The sequence below is a fragment of the Oncorhynchus keta genome, chromosome 35, assembly GCF_023373465.1.
Source record: "Oncorhynchus keta strain PuntledgeMale-10-30-2019 chromosome 35, Oket_V2, whole genome shotgun sequence".
Taxonomy (NCBI): domain Eukaryota; kingdom Metazoa; phylum Chordata; class Actinopteri; order Salmoniformes; family Salmonidae; genus Oncorhynchus; species Oncorhynchus keta.
In genome coordinates, this window is record NC_068455.1 from 53,611,951 (window position 1) to 53,636,389 (window position 24,439).

Genomic DNA, 24,439 nt, shown 5'->3' on the forward strand with positions numbered 1-24,439 from the left:
GTCTGCATGGAGCAGCCAGTCTTCATGGAGCAGCCAGAGCCGCCAGTCTGCATGGAGCAGCCAGAGCCGCCAGTCTGCATGGAGCAGCCAGAGCCGCCAGTCTGCATGGAGCAGCCAGAGCCGCCAGTCTGCATGGAGCAGCCAGAGCCGCCAGTCTGCATGGAGCAGCCAGAGCCGCCAGTCAGCATGGAGCAGCCAGAGCCACCAGGATCTTCCAGATCCGCCAGTCAGCCAGGATCCGCCAGTCAGCCAGGATCTTACAGATCCGCCAGTCAGCCAGGATCCGCCAGTCAGCCAGGATCTTCTAGATCCGCCAGTCAGCCAGGATCCGCCAGTCAGCCAGGATCCGCAAGTCAGCATGGAGCAGCCAGAGCCGCCAGTCAGCAGGGAGCAGCCAGAGCCGCCAGGATCTTCCAGATCCGCCAATCAGCCAGGATCCGCCAGTCAGCCAGGATCTTCCAGGTCAGCCAGGATCCGCCAGTCAGCCAGGATCTTCTAGATCCGCCAGTCAGCCAGGATCCGCCAGTCAGCCAGGATCCGCCAGTCAGCCAGGATCCGCCAGTCAGCCAGGATCTGCCGGAACCGCCAGTCAGCCAGGATCTGCCAGAACCACCAGCCAGTTAGCATGGAGCAGCCAGAGCCGCTAGGATCTTCCAGATCCGCCAGTCAGCCAGGATCCGCCAGTCAGCCAGGATCAGTCAGTCAACCAGGATCTGCCGGAACCGCCAGCCAGCCAGGATCTGCCAGATCCAACTACCTGCCTGAGCTTCCCCTCAGTGCCGAGCTTCCCCTCAGTGCCGAGCTTCCCCTCAGTGCCGACCTGCCCCTCAGTCCCGAGCTGCCCCTCAGTCCCGAGCTGTCCCTCAGTCCCGAGCTGCCCCTCAATCCAGTGGGGCCCTTGTTGAGGGTTACTAGGCCAAGGTCGGCAGCGAGGGTCGCCAATCTAAGGACACGATGCAGGCGGACTGAGACTTTGTTGGAGTGGGGTCCACGTCCCGCGCCGGAGCCGCCACCGTGGACAGACGCCCACCCGGAACCTCCCCTATGGGTTTAGGTGTGCGGCCGGGAGTCCGCACCTTGGGGTAGGGTTATCTAGAATAGTCTATGGCTGTCTGGAGTGGTTCTCAATCAGAGGCAGGTGTTTATCGTTGTCTCTGATTGGGAACCATATTTAGGCAGCCATATTCTTTGAGTGTTTCGTGGGTGATTGTTCCTGTCTCTGTGTTTGTTTGCACCAGATTAGGCTGTTTAGGTTTTCGCGTTACGTTTCTTGTTTTTATTGTTCATTGTTCGTGTTCTTTCTTTATTAAACATGTATCAAAATTACAACGCTGCATTTTGGTCCGATCCTTGCTACACCTCCTCGTCAGAGGAGGAGATAGAAGAAAACCGTAACAGCAAGTCATTTAATTGATGTACCCTAATTGCACCGAATACGTCGGTTTATCCTACAGCTATTGTAAGCAGTAATCATGAGCCTAAAAACCAGAGTTACACTGTTAGCACTGAGGCGGTGTTCAATGGTAGGAAGACCACTTTATGCAGTTCCCCTGCACTATCAGCTCCAATGTAAATAACATGAGTAAGTCTACCTCTGATAAGCTTCCCAGTAAAGCATTAAAAACAATCAAGCAACCCAGAAAAGTCCTAAAAATAGCCCATATTAACATATGTAGCCTAAGCAACAAGGTCCATGAAGTCAACTTGCTTGTAATAGATGACAACATTATTCTGACTATCTCTGAAACTCACTTAGATAATACAGTGGTAGCAATACATGGTTATAACATCTCAAGCAGTAAAATGTGATTTTTTAAAAAAATGATTCAAAAACACCTTATAAAACAGCGGGCACTGTGAAGCAACAAATACATTCACACACACACACACACACACACACACACACACACACACACACACACACACACACACACACACACACACACACACACACACACACACACACACACACACACACACACACACACACACACACACACACACACACACACACACACACACACTTAGTACTGTAGATATGTGGTAGTGGTGGAGTAGGGGCCTGAGGGCACACAGTGTGTTGTGAAATCTGTGAATGTATTGTAACGTTTTAAAATTGTATAAACGGCCTTAATTTTGCCGGACCCCAGGGAGAGTAGTTGCTGCTTTGGCAGCAGCTAAATTGGGATCCAGAATAAATACAAATACTTACGTAAGGGAGGGCCGAAGAGCACAGCATCTAGTGCTTTTAGATTTAGTTTCTGTTTGTGCCGCTGGTCTAATATCTTTAGCTGACCAGACATAAACGACGGTTCGTTTGCCGCTAATCTGAAATAGAGAGAAAAAGAATGGATTGGTAAAGGGTTGGAAATATTTTCACAATAACTATACTCTTTGTTTAAGAACTTGTTCAACCATGCATACATGGCCAAGTAAGCAAACGTGTGTGTGTTTCTGTATCTCGTCTCATGTGTTAAATGGGCGTTGGTGTGTCTGCGTGTGAGTGTGTGTGTCTGAACGTGCCTGTGTACTCGTGCCACCACCATCTTAAACTGGATCAGACAACATGGCAGTCAGCGACACCTGATCCACTGCTGTGACATCGTTTCATGAGTCCGTGCCCACGGGTACGGAGGGGAGGGGGGGCACAACACCCCTGACCCCCTATACACCCCCACCATCCCCCTCAACTCCCTTCCAACCTCATCTATCCCCCTCCCACTATATTCTTTCCATGTACTCATTCTATACATACGTCCCACTGGCAGTAAATCTCAATCCTAAAGAGCTTCTAATATAACCGCTCTAACTCTTATTGATGACAACTAAACAGGTGGTTTCAAGTTAAAGTCAATAGATGACACCTTATATAACAAAATCTCCTGCTGACTTCAGAGTCATGATAAAAACTGGGGTGTAAGTACACTAAATTGCACTAATGTGACTACATGGGTAGGGAGATTTTGTGTCAGTTGAAGTGGGTATACGGTGTGTGTGTGTGTGTGTGTGTGTGTGTGTCTGAATGTGCCTGTGTACTCATGCCACCACCACCATCTTAAACTGGATCAGACAACATGGCAGCCAGTGACACCTGATCCACTGCTGTGACATCGTTTCATGAGTCAGCGCCCGTGGGTAAGGGGGGGAAACAACACCCCTGACACCCTAGAGATCCCTCCATCCCCCTCAACTCCCTTCCACCCTCCTCTATCCCCCTTCCCACTCTATTCCTTCCATGTACTCATTCCACACATACACTACCGTTCAAAAGTTTGGGGTCACTTAGAAATGTCCTTGTTTTTGTCCATTAAAATAACATCAAATTGATCAGAAATAAAGTGTAGACATTGTTAATGTTGTAAATGAGCATTGTAGCTGGAAATGGCAGATTTTCTTATGGAATAACTACATAGGCGTACAGAGACCCATTATCAGCAACCCCTGTGTTCCAATGGCACGCTAATCCAAGTTTATCGTTTTAAAAAGGCTAATTGATCATTAGAAAACCCTTTTGCAATTATGTTAGCACAGCTGAAAACTGTTGTTCTGATTAAAGAAAAAGAAAAACTGGCCTACTTTAGACCAGTTGAGTATCTGGAGCATCAGCATTTGTGGGTTTGATTACAGGCTCAAAATGGCCAGAAACAAAGAACTTTCTTCTGAAACTCATCAGTCTATTCTTGTTCTGAGAAATGAAGGCTATTCCATGTGAGAAATTGCCAAGAAACTGAAGATCTCGCACAACACTGTGTACTACTCCCTTCACAGAACAGCACAAACTGTCTCTAACCAGAATAGAAAGAGGAGTGGGAGGCCCCGGTGCACAATTGAGCAAGAGGACAAGTACATTAGTGTCTCGTTTGAGAAACAGATGCCTCAAAAGTCCTCAACTGGCAGCTGCATTAAATAGTACCTGCAAAACACCAGTCTCAACGTCAACAGTGAAGAGGCGACTCCGGGATGCTGGCCTTCTAGGCAGAGTTACAAAGAAAAAGCCATATCTCAGACTGGCCAATAAAACTAAAAGATTAATATGGGCAAAAGAACACAGACACTGGCTTGAGGAAGATTGGGAAAAAGTGTTATGGACAGACAAATCTAAGTTTGAGGTGTTCGGATTACAAAGAAGAACATTTGTGAGAGACAGAAAAAATGCTGGAGGAGTGCTTGACGCCATCTGTCAAGCATGGTGGAGGCAATGTGATGGTCCGGGGGTGCTTTGGTGGTAAAAGTGGGAGATTTGTACAGGGTAAAAGGGATCTTGAAGAAGGAAGGCCATACCCTGTGGACGGTGCTTAATTGGAGCTAATTTCCTCCTTACAACAGGACAATGACCCAAAGCACAGCTCCAAACTATGCAATAACTCTTTAGGGAAGAAGCAGTCAGCTGGTATTCTGTCTTTAATGGGGTGGCCAGCACAGTCACCGGATCTCAACCCTATTGAGCTGTTGTGGGAGCAGCTTGACCGTAAGAAGCGCCCATCAAGACAATCCAACTTGTGGGAGGTGCTTCAGGAAGCATGGGGTGAAATCTCTTCAGATTACCTCAACAAATTGACAACTAGAATACCAAAGGTCTGCAAGGCTGTAATTGCTGCAAATGGAGGGTTCTTTGACGAAAGCAAAAGTTTGAAGAACACAATTATTTATAACCTTGTCAACGTCTTGAGTATATTTCCTTTTCATTTTATGTATGTTCTCATGGAAAACAAGGACATTTCTAAGTGACCCCAAACATTTGAAAAGGTAGTGTACGTCCGGTATTCAGTGAATCACAAACCTAAAGAGCATCTAATATAACTGCTCTAACTTTTATTGATGACATTTTCAAGTTATATCAAGGTGTCACCTATTGACTAACATAATTGCCTGCTGATATCGGGGTCATGATAAAAACTGGGGTGTAAGTTCACTAAATTGCACTAATGTAACTACATGGGTAGGGAGGTTTTGTGTCGGTCGAAGTGGGTACATGGTGGGTGTGTGTGCGTGCCTTTGTGCATATGTGTGTGTCTGTGTCACGTTTGGGTCGTTTCTTTCCCATTCCACCTGCACTACCTAACATGTCCAGCAGTGGGCAGCATTGGTCTGAGTAGCATTGTGCACGCAATTTCATTGGGTGGTTCTAATCATAGAATTCCTATTAATTTAGTATGATCTCCATGGGCCTAGTAAACATAGTAAATATTTGTCATATAACCTTTCTCATGTATTACCTTTTCACATGACAAACACAACCAGTCAATGTTTTCAACGGATTGTCAAAAAAAATCACTTTGAAAAGGCGATCCTGTTGGCTACCCACTCGCATTTGTACACTCACAAAATAACAGTGCACCCACAATTTGATTAACGTAGAGAGACATCTGACATCAAAGACGCTAAAAGGGTTATAACATTCTGCGATTGTCATTAGGCCCACTACTCTACACGTTTCACATTCTATTAGTCGTATGTACATGGTATATGGTATACACATGGTATACATCGGCCAACTAAACGCTTACTTGCAGGTTCCTTCTCGACAATGCAACAACAATAAGAAATAATAAAATATAAGAATATGAACATAAAGTAAATGGCTCAGTAGAATGTGTAGCCTGAATTGATGCGTCCACCGCTGTACCTCGATCTGGGCCACTTGTCTCTGCCTTGGTAAAATGTTAGTGTTGTCCTCGAACCACAACTCAATTTGGAGGGTGTACTGAGATGTGGTGTGATAATGTACTCACCGAGGCAGAGTGTTTCCGTTGAACCGGAAGTCTCTGAAGTTCCTCTCATACTGAGGCAGCTCCACCGACTCCTTAAGCCACTGGACTGTGTCATCCGTCGTCCAGTTGTGAACTACAGAAAGAGCGAGAGCAAAATGTTTTTAAAAAACAAAGAGAGTGTCATTTCCCCAAATTTGAAACCCTTATTCAAAGTTTCAAAGACCTCTCCGGTGAGAGTAGGCTACCCGTCCTGTTGGGGGAGGACGCAGAGAGCTGACGGTTGGCAAGCCACTATATTTCTGCCTTCCATAAAACGAGGGACAGTGTCTTACAGACCAACAAACCTGCACACGTGCTCTATGCCATTGTTGTTGTTCAATGTATGGTTATTTTGGCCCTTGGGTTACCAGTACCAGTCAAAATTTTGGACACATACTCATCCAGGGTTTTTCTTTATTTTTTAAACTATTTTCTACATTGTAGAGTAATACTGAAGATATTTTTTTAATCTGCAATGTAGAAAACGTTGAATGAAAAATGTTGAATCAGTAGGTGTGTCCAAACGTTTTTGACTGGCACTGTATGTTGATATTGTAAATCTCAAGTACGCTTTGGGAATATGTACATTGTTAAAGTCAAGCCAATAAAGCAAATTGAATTGAGAGACAGGGAGAAAATGTTAGTTACACAATGTCCTTTCATTTACAAATGTCTCTTCCCTACCTCCCTCCAGTATTCCCAATCCCTACAGTACTTCCCTCCATTTCTTGCTCTCTCCCTTCCTCTTTCTCACCCGCCCTTCATCCTTCTCTCCGTTGCATCTATCTCCTACCTTCAGAGGTTTTCCAGCCCTTCCACAGCTCCTCTACGGTGATGTGTTGGTCTTCCCTGTGCAGGTTACTGTGTTTGTTGGTTTGCTGTTGCTTCATGTCTTCTCTAATAAACTGCAAGAAGAAAAACACATTTCAGTATTATTACTGGTTATCCCATGCAGTATATATATAGCATTGTGTCGTTATAGATTTCAATCAAATTGAAGCAGTTAACATGAACTAAATACAGGATGGAAGTTATGACATTGCAGAGAACCCTGAACAACACCAGACATGACTTTCAGTGTGATGTGAGATCTAGTCGTTGTCTTTCTATGGTCAGGCTACGGGTGTTGTTGTGACAATGATGTTTGAGAAGTCTGGACCCAGAGATCCAGTCTCAGACCCAGGGGAGCTGCCAGGGGATTTTGGGCCCCATGAAAAGATATCACATTGGGCCCCACTACCACAGGCCACACCAACCCTGCGCAATTGCTGTAACCACACACCTCTAGAACCCAATCGACCCATTCAAAGCTTTAATACCTTTGCAGGCTTGCAACTCTCTTGTAGTCCAATATTTACTGTACGATAGTGAGCTGTGTGTGTGAGAGCTGTGATAATATAACACTGCGCAGACATGCACGCAAACAATGGAATTCACTATTTGATGCCAGACTGTTTGATACCCTCTGTAAGAAATGTGCTAAAGGCCATCTTTTACAGTCTAAATGTAATTTTAATGGTACAATTCTCGAATGGAAAATGATCTTATTCATTAAATGTTAACTTAAAATAAATAGAACTGAAATGTACATTAACATCTTCAATTAAAACAAAGTAACATCGGTAGAATGATATAACAAACAAAATAGTAAAATCAGCAGCAGATTTTTTAACTAAGTATACATACCAACTAGAAAATAAGCAGCTGTAAAAAAAAAGTGGAAATGGGAAATTGAAAACAAAATGGAAATGAAAAGGCCTGATGGTGGTGCTAGAGGAAAGGTCAAGCGGTCACCAAATCAACAGGTTTCTTCCACTCTGTGTCTTGATTGCCATAACATTTGTTGTGCACAATCCAGCCAGATATATCTTGTTCTCAGCCTGTGGGCATCATGTGTGTAGTGATCCAATATCCATAGCCATGCCTTTTAACAGTCATCACTGGCCCTTGCTCAGCCTTACTCACCAAGAGCCCAGCCTTCTTGCTAGCAAAGTCACTGATCAAGTCTTTGAAGTCCAGCTTTCCAGCTAACTGACTTTCAATAGACAGCATGACTGTGAAAAAAAAATCAGTTTTAGCTTACTGGAAGCTCTCTCGTCACCAGCAACAGTCACAGGCAGTGTGCAAAATATACGTAAAGCAACGCACACTTCTCCAAAAATGCTTTGCAGCTGCATCTTACAAGTTGTATTCAGAATACCAAGAGGGGACAAGTTAGGGGGGGGTTCAGGTGTCCTACTTCATTTTGAAACTCCGGTGTCAGATCTCTGGAATACTTCATGATCAGTGATTGGCACACAGAAGGGACTTCATCATCACTAATCTGCCCAACTTTCAGAACAGCAGAAAATTATTCTACAATTTTTTGCAGTGGTGTGGAACCTAGTGGCCAAGTCACTTATGATGATGTCCATAGAAGTAAAAAAAAACACTGTGTTCCAAAACACCGTTGCTGCACTGTCCTGAGCCGTCTCGTCTTGAGAGGTCTCATTATGGGATCTCTTCCTTTTCCTCTGGCGGCTGTGTTCCTTGCTAAATTAAGGTGCAACACCCATTTGCGTAGCAGTCAGTGTTGCCTCAGACAGGAGAGACTCCCATCCATCTTTAAGAGCCTGCATCTCTTCCTTCAAGGCTCTGATATTGGCTGCCTTCTGTGTCGAGTGAGATTTTTCCTGACTGGAGAATCACATTCCTGTCCTCAATGCATTGCAGTAACTGCAATTATGCTAACTGACATGTCATTCAGGACAATGCTTCTCATGTCCTTCAGTTGGGAGTAGGGCTGGTTTAGGGTTATGGGGAGACCGGGCTGCTGAGGCTGAAGCTGTTTCTGTTGGGCCTGGCACCAGGCAGGGGCAGGAACAACTGATTTAGTATGAATAGCTTGCTAAAAGTTTGCCTGCATTGATTAAATGTTTGCTAAAAGAGAAGCGAAATGTAAACACTCAATTTTCTGTGAAGATATTAAGTAACTAATGTTAGGCGAGCAAAAGTATCCTATTTCACTGTAGGCTAACCGGTTCATTTCCACCTCTCACGAACTACGCCCACCTTCCTTTGTGGAAAATTGGGTGACAGTATTCTTTTCCCTCTCCTGTCATTCTTTTCTTTCTTTACGTTTTTGGAAGCCACATTTTTCTTTAGGAAGCTGAGACATGCTGCTCCACCGGCACTCCTCACTCGCATTTCACTGTTAGCTTGTACCGTTCCCGCCTGGTTAGGGGGCAGGACCAAACCATTTAATGGAAATAGAGGGGGGCTCTCTGGATGTTTAAAAATACATTTAAAAAACGTTAGTTTTATTAGTACATTGTAAATAAAATATTATATTAATGGTTGCAGGTTAATCATTCAATATATTTTTTTAAATGTACCTAACATTCTAATACTTTCTTAGTCACAGACCCCCCACAACACAAGCTCCACAACACACATTCATTCACTCTTTTCTTCTTTTTTAGGGGTTTTGTACACACACGCACACACAGAGAGAGAGGGGGAGGCAGAGGGGAGAGAGAGAGAGAGAGAGAGAGAGAGAGAGATGGAGCAGAGAGGCAGAGAGATATGGTTTGAATGACTTAAGACAGGTCTATTGCTGCAAGAGACAGCTGATCTAGAATCAGTTCGCAGAGAGACCGATCTGATATGAATGATTAGAGACAGGTCTGCTACAAGTGATCAAAGCAATACTGAGTATTAGTAGCAACTATGAAACTAATTGAATGCAGTAAGGCAGTGGGGAATTGCATATAGTGATAATCACCACCAACAGAACACATGACACACATACACTTCCCGGGTTGGAGCGAGCAGTTGCATCGGTTGCAGCGAGCGGTTGCATCCGCACTTCGGTCCGCAGGTAGTATAACTTTGCATTACATTTCATTATAGTACAACGGTTTGATTTGTCTAATCTTAGCAATTTCTTCTTAGCTAGCTACATAGCCGTCTTTGTATCAAAGATAATTGCGTAATTATCGTATTTCGTCGTCCTAACGTAGTCTACACTGCTATCTGCCCAGCAGCTAGCCAGCTAGCAAACGTCCACCGTCTACCGAATAGCAGCACTGTAGAAACTATTACACTCAACTGAACGACTTGATTAGTGTAGTGTTAGCTAGCTACATAGTTGTCTTTGCTGTCTTCGTATCCAAGATAATTGTGTAGTTTAGAGTGTGTAGTCTTAGAGTGATTATCTTAATTTACCGAGGTTAGCTAGCCAGCTATTTGTCGTCCTTAACGTAGGAGACACTGCTAGCTAGCCAACGTCTTCCGAATAGAACTTCTGCACTCAACAACCGGTCGCATTCCGCTTCGCTCCACAGGTAGTATCACATTTTCATTTCATTTCATTACAGCACAACGGTTTGATTTGTTTGATCGTAGCTAGCTACATAGCTAGCTACATAGCCGTCTTTGTATCAAAGATAATTGTGTAGTCTAGAGCGATTTTCTAGGTTAGCTAGCCAGCTATTGTCGTTCTTTTAACGCAACGTAACGTAATCAACACTGCTAGCTAGCCAGCTAGCCCCGAATAGCAGCACTGTAGAAACTATTACACTCAACGTAACTTGATTAGTGTAGTGTCAACAACGCAGCCACTGCCAGCTAGCCTACAAAGTCAACAACGCAGCCACTGCCAGCTAGCCTACTTCAGCAGTACTGTATTATTTTAATCATTTTAGTCAATACGATTCTTGCTACGTAAGCTTAACTTCCTGAACATTCGAGACGTGTAGTCCACTTGTCATTCCAATCTCCTTGCATTAGCGTAGCCTCTTCTGTAGCCTGTCAACTATGTGTCTGTCTATCCCTGTTCTCTCCTCTCTGCACAGACCATACAAACGCTCCACACCGCGGGCCGCGGCCACCCTAATACTAATAATACTAATATATGCCATTTAGCAGACGCTTTTATCCAAAGCGACTTACAGTCATGTGTGCATACATTCTACGTATGGGTGGTCCCGGGAATCGAACCCACTACCCTGGCGTTACAAGCGCCATGCTCTACCAACTGAGCTACAGAAGGACCATCTGGTGGTCCCAGCGCGCACGACCCACGTGGAGTTCCAGGTCTCCGGTAGTCTCTGGAACTGCCGATCTGCGGCCAACAAGGCAGAGTTCATCTCAGCCTATGCCTCCCTCCAGTCCCTCGACTTCTTGGCACTGACAGAAACATGGATCACCACAGATAACACTGCTACTCCTACTGCTCTCTCTTCGTCCGCCCACGTGTTCTCGCACACCCCGAGAGCTTCTGGTCAGCGGGGTGGTGTCACCGGGATCCTCATCTCTCCCAAGTGGTCATTCTCTCTTTCTCCCCTTACCCATCTGTCTATCGCCTCCCTTTGAATTCCATGCTGTCACAGTTACCAGCCCTTTCAAGCTTAACATCCTTATCATTTATCGCCCTCCAGGTCCCCTCGGAGAGTTCATCAATGAGCTTGATGCCTTGATAAGCTCCATTCCTGAGGACGGCTCACCTCTCACAGTTCTGGGCGACTTTAACCTCCCCACGTCTACCTTTGACTCATTCCTCTCTGCCTCCTTCTTTCCACTCCTCTCCTCTTTTGACCTCACCCTCTCACCTTCCCCCTACTCACAAGGCAGGCAATACGCTCGACCTCATCTTTACTAGATGCTGTTCTTCCACTAACCTCATTGCAACTCCCCTCCAAGTCTCCGACCACTACCTTGTATCCCTTTCCCTCTCGCTCTCATCCAACACTTCCCACACTGCCCCTACTCGGATGGTATCGTGCCGTCCCAACCTTCGCTCTCTCTCCCCCGCTACTCTCTCCTCTTCCATCCTATCATCTCTTCCCTCTGCTCAAACCTTCTCCAACCTATCTCCTGATTCTGCCTCCTCAACCCTCCTCTCCTCCCCTTTCTGCATCCTTTGACTCTCTATGTCCCCTATCCTCCAGGCCAGCTCGGTCCTCCCCTCCCGCTCCGTGGCTCGACGACTCATTGCGAGCTCACAGAACAGGGCTCCCGGCAGCCGAGCGGAAATGGAGGAAAACTCGCCTCCCTGCGGACCTGGCATCCTTTCACTCCCTCCTCTCTACATTTTCCTCCTCTGTCTCTGCTGCTAAAGCCACTTTCTACCACTCTAAATTCCAAGCATCTGCCTCTAACCCTAGGAAGCTCTTTGCCACCTTCTCCTCCCTCCTGAATCCTCCTCCCCCTCCTCCTCCCTCTCTGCAGATGACTTCGTCAACCATTTTGAAAAGAAGGTCGACGACATCCAATCCTCGTTTGCTAAGTCAAACGACACCGCTGGTTCTGCTCACACTGCCCTACCCTGTGCTCTGACCTCTTTCTCCCCTCTCTCCAGATGAAATCTTGCGTCTTGTGACGGCCGGCCGCCCAACAACCTGCCCCTTGACCCTATCCCCTCCTCTCTTCTCCAGACCATTTCCGGAGACCTTCTCCCTTACCTCACCTCGCTCATCAACTCATCCCTGACCGCTGGCTACGTCCCTTCCGTCTTCAAGAGAGCGAGAGTTGCACCCCTTCTGAAAAACCTACACTCGATCCCTCCAATGTCAACAACTACAGACCAGTATCCCTTCTTTCTTTTCTCTCCAAAACTCTTGAACGTGCCGTCCTTGGCCAGCTCTCCCGCTATCTCTCAGAATGACCTTCTTGATCCAAATCAGTCAGGTTTCAAGACTAGTCATTCAACTGAGACTGCTCTTCTCTGTATTACGGAGGCGCTCCCGCACTGCTAAAGCTAACTCTCTCTCCTCTGCTCTCATCCTTCTAGACCTATCGGCTGCCTTCGATACTGTGAACCATCAGATCCTCCTCTCCACCCTCTCCGAGTTGGGCATCTCCGGCGCGGCCCACGCTTGGATTGCGTCCTACCTGACAGGTCGCTCCTACCAGGTGGCGTGGCGAGAATCTGTCTCCTCACCACGCGCTCTCACCACTGGTGTCCCCAGGGCTCTGTTCTAGGCCCTCTCCTATTCTCGCTATACACCAAGTCACTTGGCTCTGTCATAACCTCACATGGTCTCTCCTATCATTGCTATGCAGACGACACACAATTAATCTTCTCCTTTCCCCCTTCTGATGACCAGGTGGCGAATCGCATCTCTGCATGTCTGGCAGACATATCAGTGTGGATGACGGATCACCACCTCAAGACGGAGCTGCTCTTCCTCCCGGGAAGGACTGCCCGTTCCATGATCTCGCCATCACGGTTGACAACTCCATTGTGTCCTCCTCCCAGAGCGCTAAGAACCTTGGCGTGATCCTGGACAACACCCTGTCGTTCTCAACTAACATCAAGGCGGTGGCCCGTTCCTGTAGGTTCATGCTCTACAACATCCGCAGAGTACGACCCTGCCTCACACAGGAAGCGGCGCAGGTCCTAATCCAGGCACTTGTCATCTCCCGTCTGGATTACTGCAACTCGCTGTTGGCTGGGCTCCCTGCCTGTGCCATTAAACCCCTACAATTCATCCAGAACGCCGCAGCCCGTCTGGTGTTCAACCTTCCCAAGTTCTCTCACGTCACCCCGCTCCTCCACTCTCTTCACTGGCTTCCAGTTGAAGCTCGCATCCGCTACAAGACCATGGTGCTTGCCTACGGAGCTGTGAGAGGGGAACGGCACCTCAGTACCTCCAGGCTCTGATCAGGCCCTACACCCAAACAAGGGCACTGCGTTCATCCACCTCTGGCCTGCTCGCCTCCCTACCACTGAGGAAGTACAGTTCCCGCTCAGCCCAGTCAAAACTGTTCGCTGCTCTGGCCCCCAATGGTGGAACAAACTCCCTCACGACGCCAGGACAGCGGAGTCAATCACCACCTTCCGGAGACACCTGAAACCCCACCTCTTTAAGGAATACCTAGGATAGGATAAAGTAATCCTTCTCACCCCCCTTAAAAGATTTAGATGCACTATTGTAAAGTGGCTGTTCCACTGGATGTCTTAAGGTGAATGCACCAATTTGTAAGTCGCTCTGGATAAGAGCGTCTGCTAAATGACTTAAATGTAAATGTAATGTAAATGTAAAATAAACAGAAATGTGGACATACGCTTTTGCATTGGCCAGTTATAGGCCAATCAACCATAACAAAAAGGCTAGATATAGGCCACATAATGTGGTTGTTAACCATAAATGTTATCTTGGAGGAATAGCTCAATGTGGTTCTCTGTGTGGGTTGTGGGTTGGACTGTCTACGTAATTAATTTCTGTTATATCTTGTGGTCTTGCTGTGTGTTGAGATAAATTACTGGAATATACTGTCAATATTTAATGTGCTAGGAAGAAATAACACATTCATGTTTCCACAGAGGGTTCTACAAACTTTGGTTCCTACTCTGTCACAACCATCTCCTCCATTACTTTTTCATTCGTTGTCATGCCAAACAAAACGCCATTCCAAATGCCCACTGTATTCCAACCATAGAAATATAATGATCATTCTCATTTTATGATTCCAACAGTCCAAGTAAAATCACAATATTTGTTACATTTTATTGGGGATAAAAAATAAAATATTATGGGCAAAAAATCTAATTGCGATTTTTATATATATATATATATATAGAGAGATATAAAAAAATATCGCAATTCTATTTTTTGCCCATAATACATTTATCTTTTATCCCCAATTTCGATCTTGTCTCATCACTGCAACTCCCCAATGGGCTCGGGAGGCAAAGGTCGAGTCAAGTATCCTCCGAAACATTACCCGCCAAACCACGCTTCTTAACACCTGCCCGGAAGCCAGCCACAATGTTTAGGAGGAAACACCATTCAACTGACAATCGAGGTCAGCCTGCAGGTGCCCAGCCCACCACAAGGACTCGCTAGAGCGTAATGAGCCAAGTAAAGCCCCCAGGCCAAACCCTTAAGAAGTGCCTGCTTGCATGCATGAGACTATTCATATACAAACATATTAACAATGTTGGGAGTTTGTTTGCAAACAAACACATTGACAAAGTTCATAATTGAACGTGTGTTTGCTAAATCATGAAACACACAGAGAATCTGACTGCCTGTAGGTAGTTATCACAGTAGGAAGTCGTTCCTTCTCTTGCTAGAACAAAATACATAGATGCTGTGTACCGACCTGGTACCGAAAAACCTGCTGTTTCTACTAGTAGAGTCACAATGTTTGGCAGTGGCCAACAACATGACTTTGACCCAATCAGAGATCACGAACCTCCACATGTGGGAGTGACAAGAAAAAGGGGGAAAAAAATAGAGCACATCTTTCCAGTCTAATACACCATTGACATTATAATTGTTGTAACTAAAACAATAAAGCTCCATAATACAATTTTAATTCTAGAGTCTTTTACGTCCAGCTAAGGAGTTTTGTGCTTGAAGGATTTTTTTCTGCAGTCGTTTTGAAAATGTGCACTAGCTTATTAGTTAGCAAATGTTGGGATGAGAACAAACAATTAACAAATCAACATGATAATTCAATAAAACTGGGGAAACATTTGTACTACAAGATTACAACAGATACACGGACATGCATTGCCAAACAAAGCTACTGACAACCCCTGGTTTGGAGTATTTTAACAAGGCTGACTGGCGGACGACGTCAATGTCTTTGCTGTGTGAACGCAACATAGAATGACTCAACAACTGTGTTCAGAAGTGATAAGTACTGTCGGCAGGCAAACGTTTGACAATCCTATCGGTGTGTCTGAGCTACAACAAACAATACTGTTGACCCAGTTCAGTTGAAGTGTTTTTCCTCGCAAACACATTGATAAATGTCATAAGTGGACGCTTATTTGTTAACGAACACATTGATCAATTGCACAACTTCCATTTGTTTGCTATTGATGTTATACAATTGGCTCTTTTTTTTATATAGGTAATTTTGTAGCTAAGTCACCGGACATATGACCAGGAAGTTATCATCTCACATGGACAGAAAGGTAAATACACACACACACATACACAAAGAGCTTTTTTTCAGATGTAGATTCCAGATTGGTCGATTGAGTCTTCCCATGAGCCTCTCCTGCCCTTTCTAACAACTTACTGTAACTCACTACTGATACAGTATCTACTGAATCTTGTTATACAACGGTCTGTCTCTATCCATTTCTCGCTCCATCCATCGCACACTCTTCTTCTCTCTATCCATCCATCTCTCCTCATCTCTTTCCCTCGCTCCATCATACTCCATCTGTTTTACGATCGCAGATCCCCCCCTCTCTGTCTCGCTCTGTTTTTGACTCAGTCCATGTCGTTCAGTCTGTCAGTCACCATGACAGAAGACAACCAATTATTATAAACTCAATCATGTCTTGAAATTGAAAAGTTTGCCAATATCGTAATATTTCTCTTCACCAAGTCATTCAGAATTATAACTGAAACCCCCTTTTTACACTATAACACCTTAGAGTACTAAATGGGTTTTGAAATAATAGATTCATTCATTTAGGATCCGATTTTTAAAAATTGTGAAGAAAAAAAATGCACACAATTCAACAGTTTGAACACACCTACTCATTCAAGGGTTTTTCTTTATTTTTACTATTTTCTACATTGTATAATGATAGTGAAGACATCAAAACTATGAAATAACACATGGAATCATGTAATAACCCCCCAAAAAGTGTTAAACAAATCAAAATATATTTTAAATGTGAGATTCTTCAAAGGAGCCACCCTTTGCCTTGATGACAGCTTTGCACACTCTGGCATTCTCTCAATCAGCTTCATGAGGTAGTCACCTGGAATGCATTTCAATAAATAGATGTGCCTTGTTAAACAGTTAAGAAGGAAAGAAATTCCCCAAATTAATGCGTTTGAGTCAATCAGTTGGGTTATGACAAGGTAGTGGTGGTTTACAGAAGATTATGTATTTCTATTTTGTGAAATACCAAGTCCATATTATGGCAAGAAAATATCAAATAAGCAAAGAGAAATGACAGTCCATCATTACTTTAAGACATGAAGGTCAGTCATTCGGGAACTTTGAAAGTTCCTTCAAGTGTAGTCGCAAAAACCATCAAGCTCTATGATGAAACTGGCTCACATGAGGACCGCCACAGGAAAGGAAGTCCCAGAGTTACCTCTGCTGCAGATTATAAATTCATTAGAGTTACCAGACTCAGAAATTGCAGCCAAAATAAATGCTTCACAGAGTTCAAGTAACAGACACATCTCAGCATCAAATGTTCAGAGGAGACTCTGGGAATCCGGCCTTCATGGTCAAATTGCTGCAAAGAAACCACTACTAAAGGACACCAATAAGAAGAAGAGACTTGCTTGGGCCAAGAAACACGAGCAATGGACATTAGAACAGTGGAGATCAGTCTTTTGGTCTGATGAGTCCAAATTTGAGATTTTTGGTTCCAACTGCTATGTCTTTGTGAGACGCAGAGTAGGTGAACGGATGATATTCACCGTGAAGCATGGAGGAGGAGGTGTGATGGTGCTTTCCTGGTGACACTGACAGTTATTCATTTAGAATTCAAGGCACACTTAACCAGCATGGCTATCACAGCATTCTGCAGCAAAACGCCATCCCATCTGGTTTGCCCTTAGTGGGACTATCATTTGTTTTTCAACAGGACGATTAACCAAATCGCACCTCCAGGCAGTGTAAGGGCTATTTGACCAAGAAGGAGAGTGATGGGGTGCTGCATCAGATGACCTGGCCTCCACAATCACCTGACCTCAACCCAATTGAGATGGTTTGGGATGAGTTGGACCTCGCAGAGTGAAGGAAAAGCGTTCCAGGTGACTACCTCATGAAGCTGGTTAAGAGAATGCCAAGAGTGTGCAAAGCTGTCAGCAAGGCAAAGGGTGGCTACTTTGAATAATTTAAAATATATTGATTTGTTTAACACTTTTTTGATTACTACATGTCTCCATATGTGTTATAGTTTTGATGTCTTCACTATTATTCTGCAATGTAGAAAATAGTCAAAATAAAGAAAAACCCTTGAATGAGTAGCTGTGTATATATATATATATATATATATATATATATATATAGGGTCACTGACTATCTGTGTCTTGTGTTCAACAACTTGTGTTCAGACATCTCCAGATAATGAGAGACATTTCTTCAAAGGGATATGGGCTTACACACACACTAGCACGCATTGCATACACATGCGAGCGCACATACACAGAGATCTGCAGTGGTCTCAAAGAAGACATCGCCTGGACCTTCGGATCCGATTCCAACTGACGGGGGTAAAATGCTTGGGCCGTCTTCGGATCGGGGAGCGCTTCCCTCACTTCACAAGTAGCCAATCTACTGGGACACTTAAATACTATCTCCTAGATACTATCTCCTAGAACCTTTCAAGGCACGCATGCACACACTCGCACACGCAACCCCCCTTCCAGTGTGACGTGAATTCTGTTTTTGCAGCTGCCGTCCCTGGCGACCGACCTCACCTCTGCAACAGGCCTCAGCATACTACTAAACACCTCCGCCTCCCCTCCTTCTCTCCATATTCTAATCCACCATATGCAAAGGGAGTTGTGGGTGAGAAGGTGTAAACCCCACTGAAGACATGCTGTGGTAATCAAAGCCCGTGTATATGATCATCATTAAAACTGTATTTTCTGCTTTATATTGTTACGTTATACTCTATTCTTAAGACCTCGTCTGTTTATTAAGGTTTTACACACAGAGACACCACAGCTTAGCAACTCTGTTCTTATTGTATAGTACCAAGGTGAAATGAGTGAGTTTACTTTCCAAAAAACCTTGAAGGCAAAGAAGATGGGGGGGGGCAGTGTGTTAGGGGTGTGTGTGTTTTTAGGAGGTCTGAATGTCTAGCCACGGATCCTCTAGTTGTGATCAATGCTACAAGTCAGCTTCTCGCCAAGCTGTCCTTCCTTCAATAAATTATGACCCCCTGTGTGTGCACTTGTGTGCTTGTGCATGTGTGTGTTTGTATCTGAGAGTGTGTGCAAAATTACAAATATAATCCAAGTCAATAAAATACCTGAATATAACTTTGCTGACTGAGGCCCAACTCTTCCTCTGACAAACAGGCATTTGTAGACAGTAGCCCAACAAGGGGGGTTTGGGGGTTGTAAGGTTTCCTGGGCCAGATGTGGGTTTTAGGGGGTGAGGACATCCCCAAATTGACCTCCTTTTCCCAACCCTCATCATCTCACCTGCCACCATTCTCACCCCCGTCACTGTCACCCCTGTTACCTCACCACTGCCAGGAAGAGGGATGGAGGTTACAGTCATGACAGTAACCAATGAGTCATAAAGAGGTTTAACTCTGAGGTCACACATGGACTATTCTCGTCACCCTTAATTAAAAACAGACTCAATTTAATCAAAAACAAACTTGTCCCATTAAAAAAATCCCCAAAAGGCATTAAATAATGATTAAGGCATTTAATCATTACATTTCTTCAATAACGAAAGAAGCAAACAAATTTAGCGAAACAAGTTCTGGGAAAGGGTCTATATAATTGCATGAACTTTCAAAGACTGTTATGCTCTTGATACAGCATGATAGAAGGGAAAAGAGCAGGGACAGTCACGTGGGCCAGAGCATGTAAATCCAATATGCATGCAACAATGTTCCAGGGAATAGTCACATACTCCAGGGTCCAGTTTCTCCTGGGTTCTGATCTAGGATCAGCTACAACAGTCCTCTTACGGGCTTCAAATCTGATTTAAGTCAGCTCAAGGCTTGGAAAAATGAGCAACGCTTTGCCTTCTTGCACTCCAGAAGAGAGGAGCTCCTAAATCATTCTGGTGACCCCCGCCACCAAAAACAAGGGGGACTCCTCTTTGCCCTTATAAAGTCGAAGGTCAAAACCTTGCTCCGTCATCCCCCATCACACACATGCATGGACACACAAACACAAATGTGTACACACACACACAATATATGTATGTGTACATATACACGCAAGCACACAAATGTACACGCATACTCTGATTCTTTTTCACTCACACACACACACACTCACACTCACACTCACACTCACACTCACACTCACACTCACACACACACACACACACACACACACACACACACACACACACACACACACACACACACACACCTCCTCGGACAGGGGCCAGCTCCAACATCTCTGCTCTTAGGGGCCTTAAAAGGTTCCATAAATGGCTGCCCCCCTGCTCTTCTGAGATGCCCCCCAGGCCAAGGGCGACTGTATAACAGTTTCTCACACCACTGCAGCTCTGCGAGTTCAAAATTACTCCTGACACACACACACACACACACACACACACAAGCATTTCGCTACACTTGCATTAACATCTGCTAACCATGTGTATGTGACAAATGAATTTGACACACACACACACACACACACACACACACACACACACACACACACACACACACACACACAGAGAGAGAGAGAATCTGACCAAAGCCCTTAGTGTTTTTTATTAAAGGCCCATTTGATGAAACTAACACCATAAAAGTCAGAATATTCACATGACAATCTGTCGCCAATTGGATGGAAACCTAGCTTGTGAGGTACTTAATTGTAAGCAATAAATTCTTTTTTACTGATTTAAAATGGTTACATTGGGCGTTTAAACTAAATTGATTATGAGAGGGCACAGGTCAGAGCAGGTCAGGTATTACTGTCAAACACACTGAGAAAGGCCTACCATATTCTCATTCTCTCTTTTTTTTAAATTCTCTTTCCCTCCCTTCTCTCCACTATCTCCCCACTAGCTTCCTAAGCTGATTATTGGCTTGCAAACATTTTACCATGAATTTATGGGGTTGTTTATGAGGCTAAGGCCCAGTGCAATTCAACCCAAAAGCCACAAAGCATTCCACCTTAAGAATGCCCACTCGAAAGAAAACTATCAGAAACAGAAATAACTTTGTAACGGAAATGACCAGGTAACAGAAATGACCATCTAACAGTGATGACCAGCTAACAGTGATGACCAGCTAACAGTGATGACCAGCTAACAGTGATGACTTCAAAAATGACCAAGTAACACACATGATTTGGTGACACAAACAACTTGGTGACATAAATGACCAGGTAACAGACATGACCAGATCATAACACAAACATAGACTAATGCTGTATTAGTATCACGCACCTCTACACTCTCGTTGACCTCAATCCCCCCGTCATTGTCGTCGTCCAGCTGTTTGTGGATGACCCGGAGGGCCTCCAGGCTGAAACGGTCTGCGTCGCCCATGCATGGCGGCATCACCGTCAGACAGGGGTCTGAAGGAAGAGAGAGAGTTCAAAGGTCAAATATTAAAAAGGTCAAACTCAAGTTAAAAGGTCGCTGGCGTGGAGCCATGTGTATTAATCACATTTATGAACATCCATTTTGCAAGAAATTGACAGGTGTACACTGAATGATGTGAACAAAACATGACATGCTCTTTTCATGAGAGACTGATCAGGTGAATCCAGGTGAAATCTATAATCCCTTAATGGTGTCACCATTTTACTGTCTGGTATGCCATTGCTATTCCACTCACGTGCCAAGATGCCACACTGTTTTCATTTCTGCGCCAGAGAATCCCCCAGCAAATGAGTCTATCAGAATCGTGTTTCCCTTTCAAAAGGACAGTGTGAGGCTAGGTCCACACACGCTGTCTGTGCGAGCGACACACTCTGCATACACTCTAATGGAACACACATACTCAAGAAAGCATGCCTACGCATAGGCTATAAACACACAAAAACGTGCACACACATACTAGGCAAGACTGTGACTACAGTCGTGGCCAAAAGTTTTGAGAATGACAAATATTAATTTCCACAAAGTTTGCTGCTTTAGTGTCTTTAGATATTTTTGTTGGATGTTACTATGGAATACTGACATATAATTACAAGCATTTCATAAGTGGCAAGGCTTTTATTGACAATTGCATGAAGTTGATGCAAAGACTCAATATTTGCAGAGTTGACCCTTTTTTTCAAGACCTCTGCAATCCGCCCTGGCATGCTGTCAATTAATTTCTGGGCCACATCCTGACTGATGGCAGCCCATTCTTGCATAGTCAATGCTTGGAGTTTGTCAGAATTTGTGGGTTTTTGTTTGTCCACCCGCCTCTTGAGGATTGACCACAAGTTCTCAATGGGATTAAGGTCTGGGGAGTTTCCTGGCCATGGACCCAAAATATCGATGCTTTGTTCCCCGAGCCACTTAGTTATCACTTTTGCCTTATGGCAAGGTGCTCCATCATGCAGGAGAAGGCATTGTTCATCACCAAACTGTTCCTGGATGGTTGGGAGAAGTTGCTCTCCGAGGATGTGTTGGTACCATTCTTTATTCATGGCTATGTTCTGAGGTAGAATTGTGAGTAAGGCCACTCCCTTGGCTGAGAAGCAACCCCACACATGAATGGTCTCAGGATGCTTTACTGTTGGCATGACACAGGACTGATGGTAGCGCTCACCTTCTCTTCTCCGGACAAACTTTTTTCCGGATGCCCCAAACAATGGGAAAGGGGATTCATCAGAGAAAATGACTTTACCCTTGTCCTCAGCAGTCCAATCCCTGTACGTTTTGCAGAATATCAGTCTGTCCCTGATGTTTTTCCTGGAGAGAAGTGGCTTCTTTGCTGCCCTTCATGACACCAGGCAATCCTACAAAAGTCTTTTCCTCACTGTGTGTGCAGATGCACTCACACCTGCCTGCTGACATTCCTGAGCGAGCTCTGTATTGGTGGTGTCCTGATCCCGCAGCTGAATCAACTTTAGGAGACGGCCCTGGTGCTTGCTGGACTTTCTTGGGCGCACTGAAGCCTTCTTCACAACAATTGAACTGCTCTCCTTGAAGTTCTTGATGATCCGATAAATGGTTGATTTTAGGTGCAATCTTACTGGCAGAAATATCCTTGCCTGTGAAGCCCTTCTTGTGCAAAGCAATGATGACGGCACGTGTTTCCTTGCAGGTAGTGGAGACTAGACTTGACACCTTAGTTAGCTATAGTGTTATTGCTTGGCAATGTGGCAGCTAATGGAGACTTTTAATTGGACCACAGCCCAGGCTGAGTCCACTGAGGACAAAGCCCACATTACTTGGCAAAACTATTATTGGCAAGTGTGTGTGATTGGACAGTAACTTTTTAACTGGAAAAGAGACTTGATTGGACAAAACTGAGACTTGATTGGACAAAACTAACAATGGTTGACAGAGGAAGAACAATGACTCCAAGCACCACCCTCCTTTTGAAGCTTCCAGTCTGTTATTCAAACTCCAACAGCATGACAGAGTGATCTACAGCTTTGTCCTCGTCAACACTCACACCTGTGGTAACGAGAGAATCACTGACATGGTGTCAGCGGGTCCTTTTGTGGCAGGGCTGAAATACAGTGGAAATGTTTTTTGGGGATTCAGTTAATTTGCATGGCAAAGAGGGACTTTGCAATTAATTGCAATTCATCTGATCACTCTTCATAACATTCTGGAGTATATGCAAATTGCCATCATACAAACTGAGGCAGCAGACTTTGTGAAAATGTATATTTATGTCATTCTCAAAACTTTTGGCCACGACTGTGGACATGCACGGCTGAAAACATACATACAGCTGACAATGTAGTGTACACATGGACTCGACTCTATGTTCACAGCCCCTACACCAGTGGTTCTTAACCTGGGTTCGATCGAACCCCAGGGGTTCGGTGAGTCAGTCTCAGGGGTTTGGCGGAGGTCAAGACACACATCCGATTCATATGATTCGTGATGACACGCTCCGCTTGGCCATCATTGGCTGCAGGTGATCACGCTACATCGCTTGGCCTATCTGTGCTACAGGGAATTTGGGGTGCGCTCAGTAGTCGACTTGAGACTGTCGTGATGGTACGTCTTGTGATTTCTTTCTTAATATTTTAATCCCTTCATACTTACTATGTCGAGCAAAAAAAGAAAGTGGTCGGACGAATATGTACAATATGGATTCACATGTATAACGGAACGTTATAAAACCAGCTGTGTTGAAGATGGCGAATATCATGCTGGGAAAAGAGGCTGAAGTTAAGTTATTCCAAATTCCTCTTTCAAATGACACCATCAGCAACAGAATAGAGGACATGAGCAAAGACATCTTGGCTCAAGTAGTTGCAGATCTGATTCCAAGCCCGGAAAAATTCAGCCTTCAACTCGACGAGACCACAGACGTTTCCAATCTAAGCCAGCTTGCTGTATTCGTGCGCTATGTGAAAGACGACGTGATAAAGGAAGATTTTTTTTCTTTTGTAAGCCTCTTACAACAACAACTAAGGCAGCCGATGTGAAGAAACTTGTGGATGACTTCTTCAAAGACAACAATATTTCGTGGGATATGGTTTCTGCAGTTTGTTCGGATGGAGCTCCAGTCATGCTGGGAAGAAAGTCTGGTTTTGGTGCGCTAGTGAAAGCCGTTACGAATTGTATTCTGCACAGGCATGCGTTGGCAACAAAAACCTTGCCTCCAAAACTGGCAGAAGTATTAAAAATTGTGGAATGCGTCAACTATGTGCGAACTAGTGCTCTGCGGCATCGCATCTTCAGTGAGCTGTGTAAAGAAATGGGCTCTGAATTCGAGGTACTTCTGTACCATTCTAATGTTCGGTGGTTATCCCGGGGACAGGTGCTGAATCGTGTTTTTGCCGTGCGTGTGGAATTAGCCCTGCATTGTCATGCAGATTGCTTCAACAGTTCTGAGTTCATTCTCATTTTAGCGTACATGGCCAATATCTTCGCAGCTCTCA

General features: G+C 44.7%; 1 protein-coding gene across 5 annotated transcripts in view; it reads right to left on the reverse strand.

Annotated features, from left to right (window-relative positions):
• The window catches only part of LOC118368621 (stromal interaction molecule 2), a 100,323-nt gene that overhangs the window by 33,774 nt on the left and 42,110 nt on the right, over positions 1-24,439 (reverse strand). For 4 of the 5 annotated variants that reach the window (XM_052495743.1, XM_052495744.1, XM_052495747.1 and 1 more), the window contains exons 2-5: positions 20,823-20,953; positions 6,544-6,655; positions 5,733-5,844; positions 2,213-2,328 (exon numbers count right to left, since the gene is read on the reverse strand). In XM_052495743.1, coding sequence (XP_052351703.1) covers positions 2,213-2,328; positions 5,733-5,844; positions 6,544-6,655; positions 20,823-20,953 — 471 coding nt within the window. Of the gene's footprint in view, positions 1-2,212; positions 2,329-5,732; positions 5,845-6,543; positions 6,656-8,801; positions 9,155-20,822; positions 20,954-24,439 lie in introns of those variants that run through there. The other variant, XM_052495746.1, reaches the window with a different exon arrangement.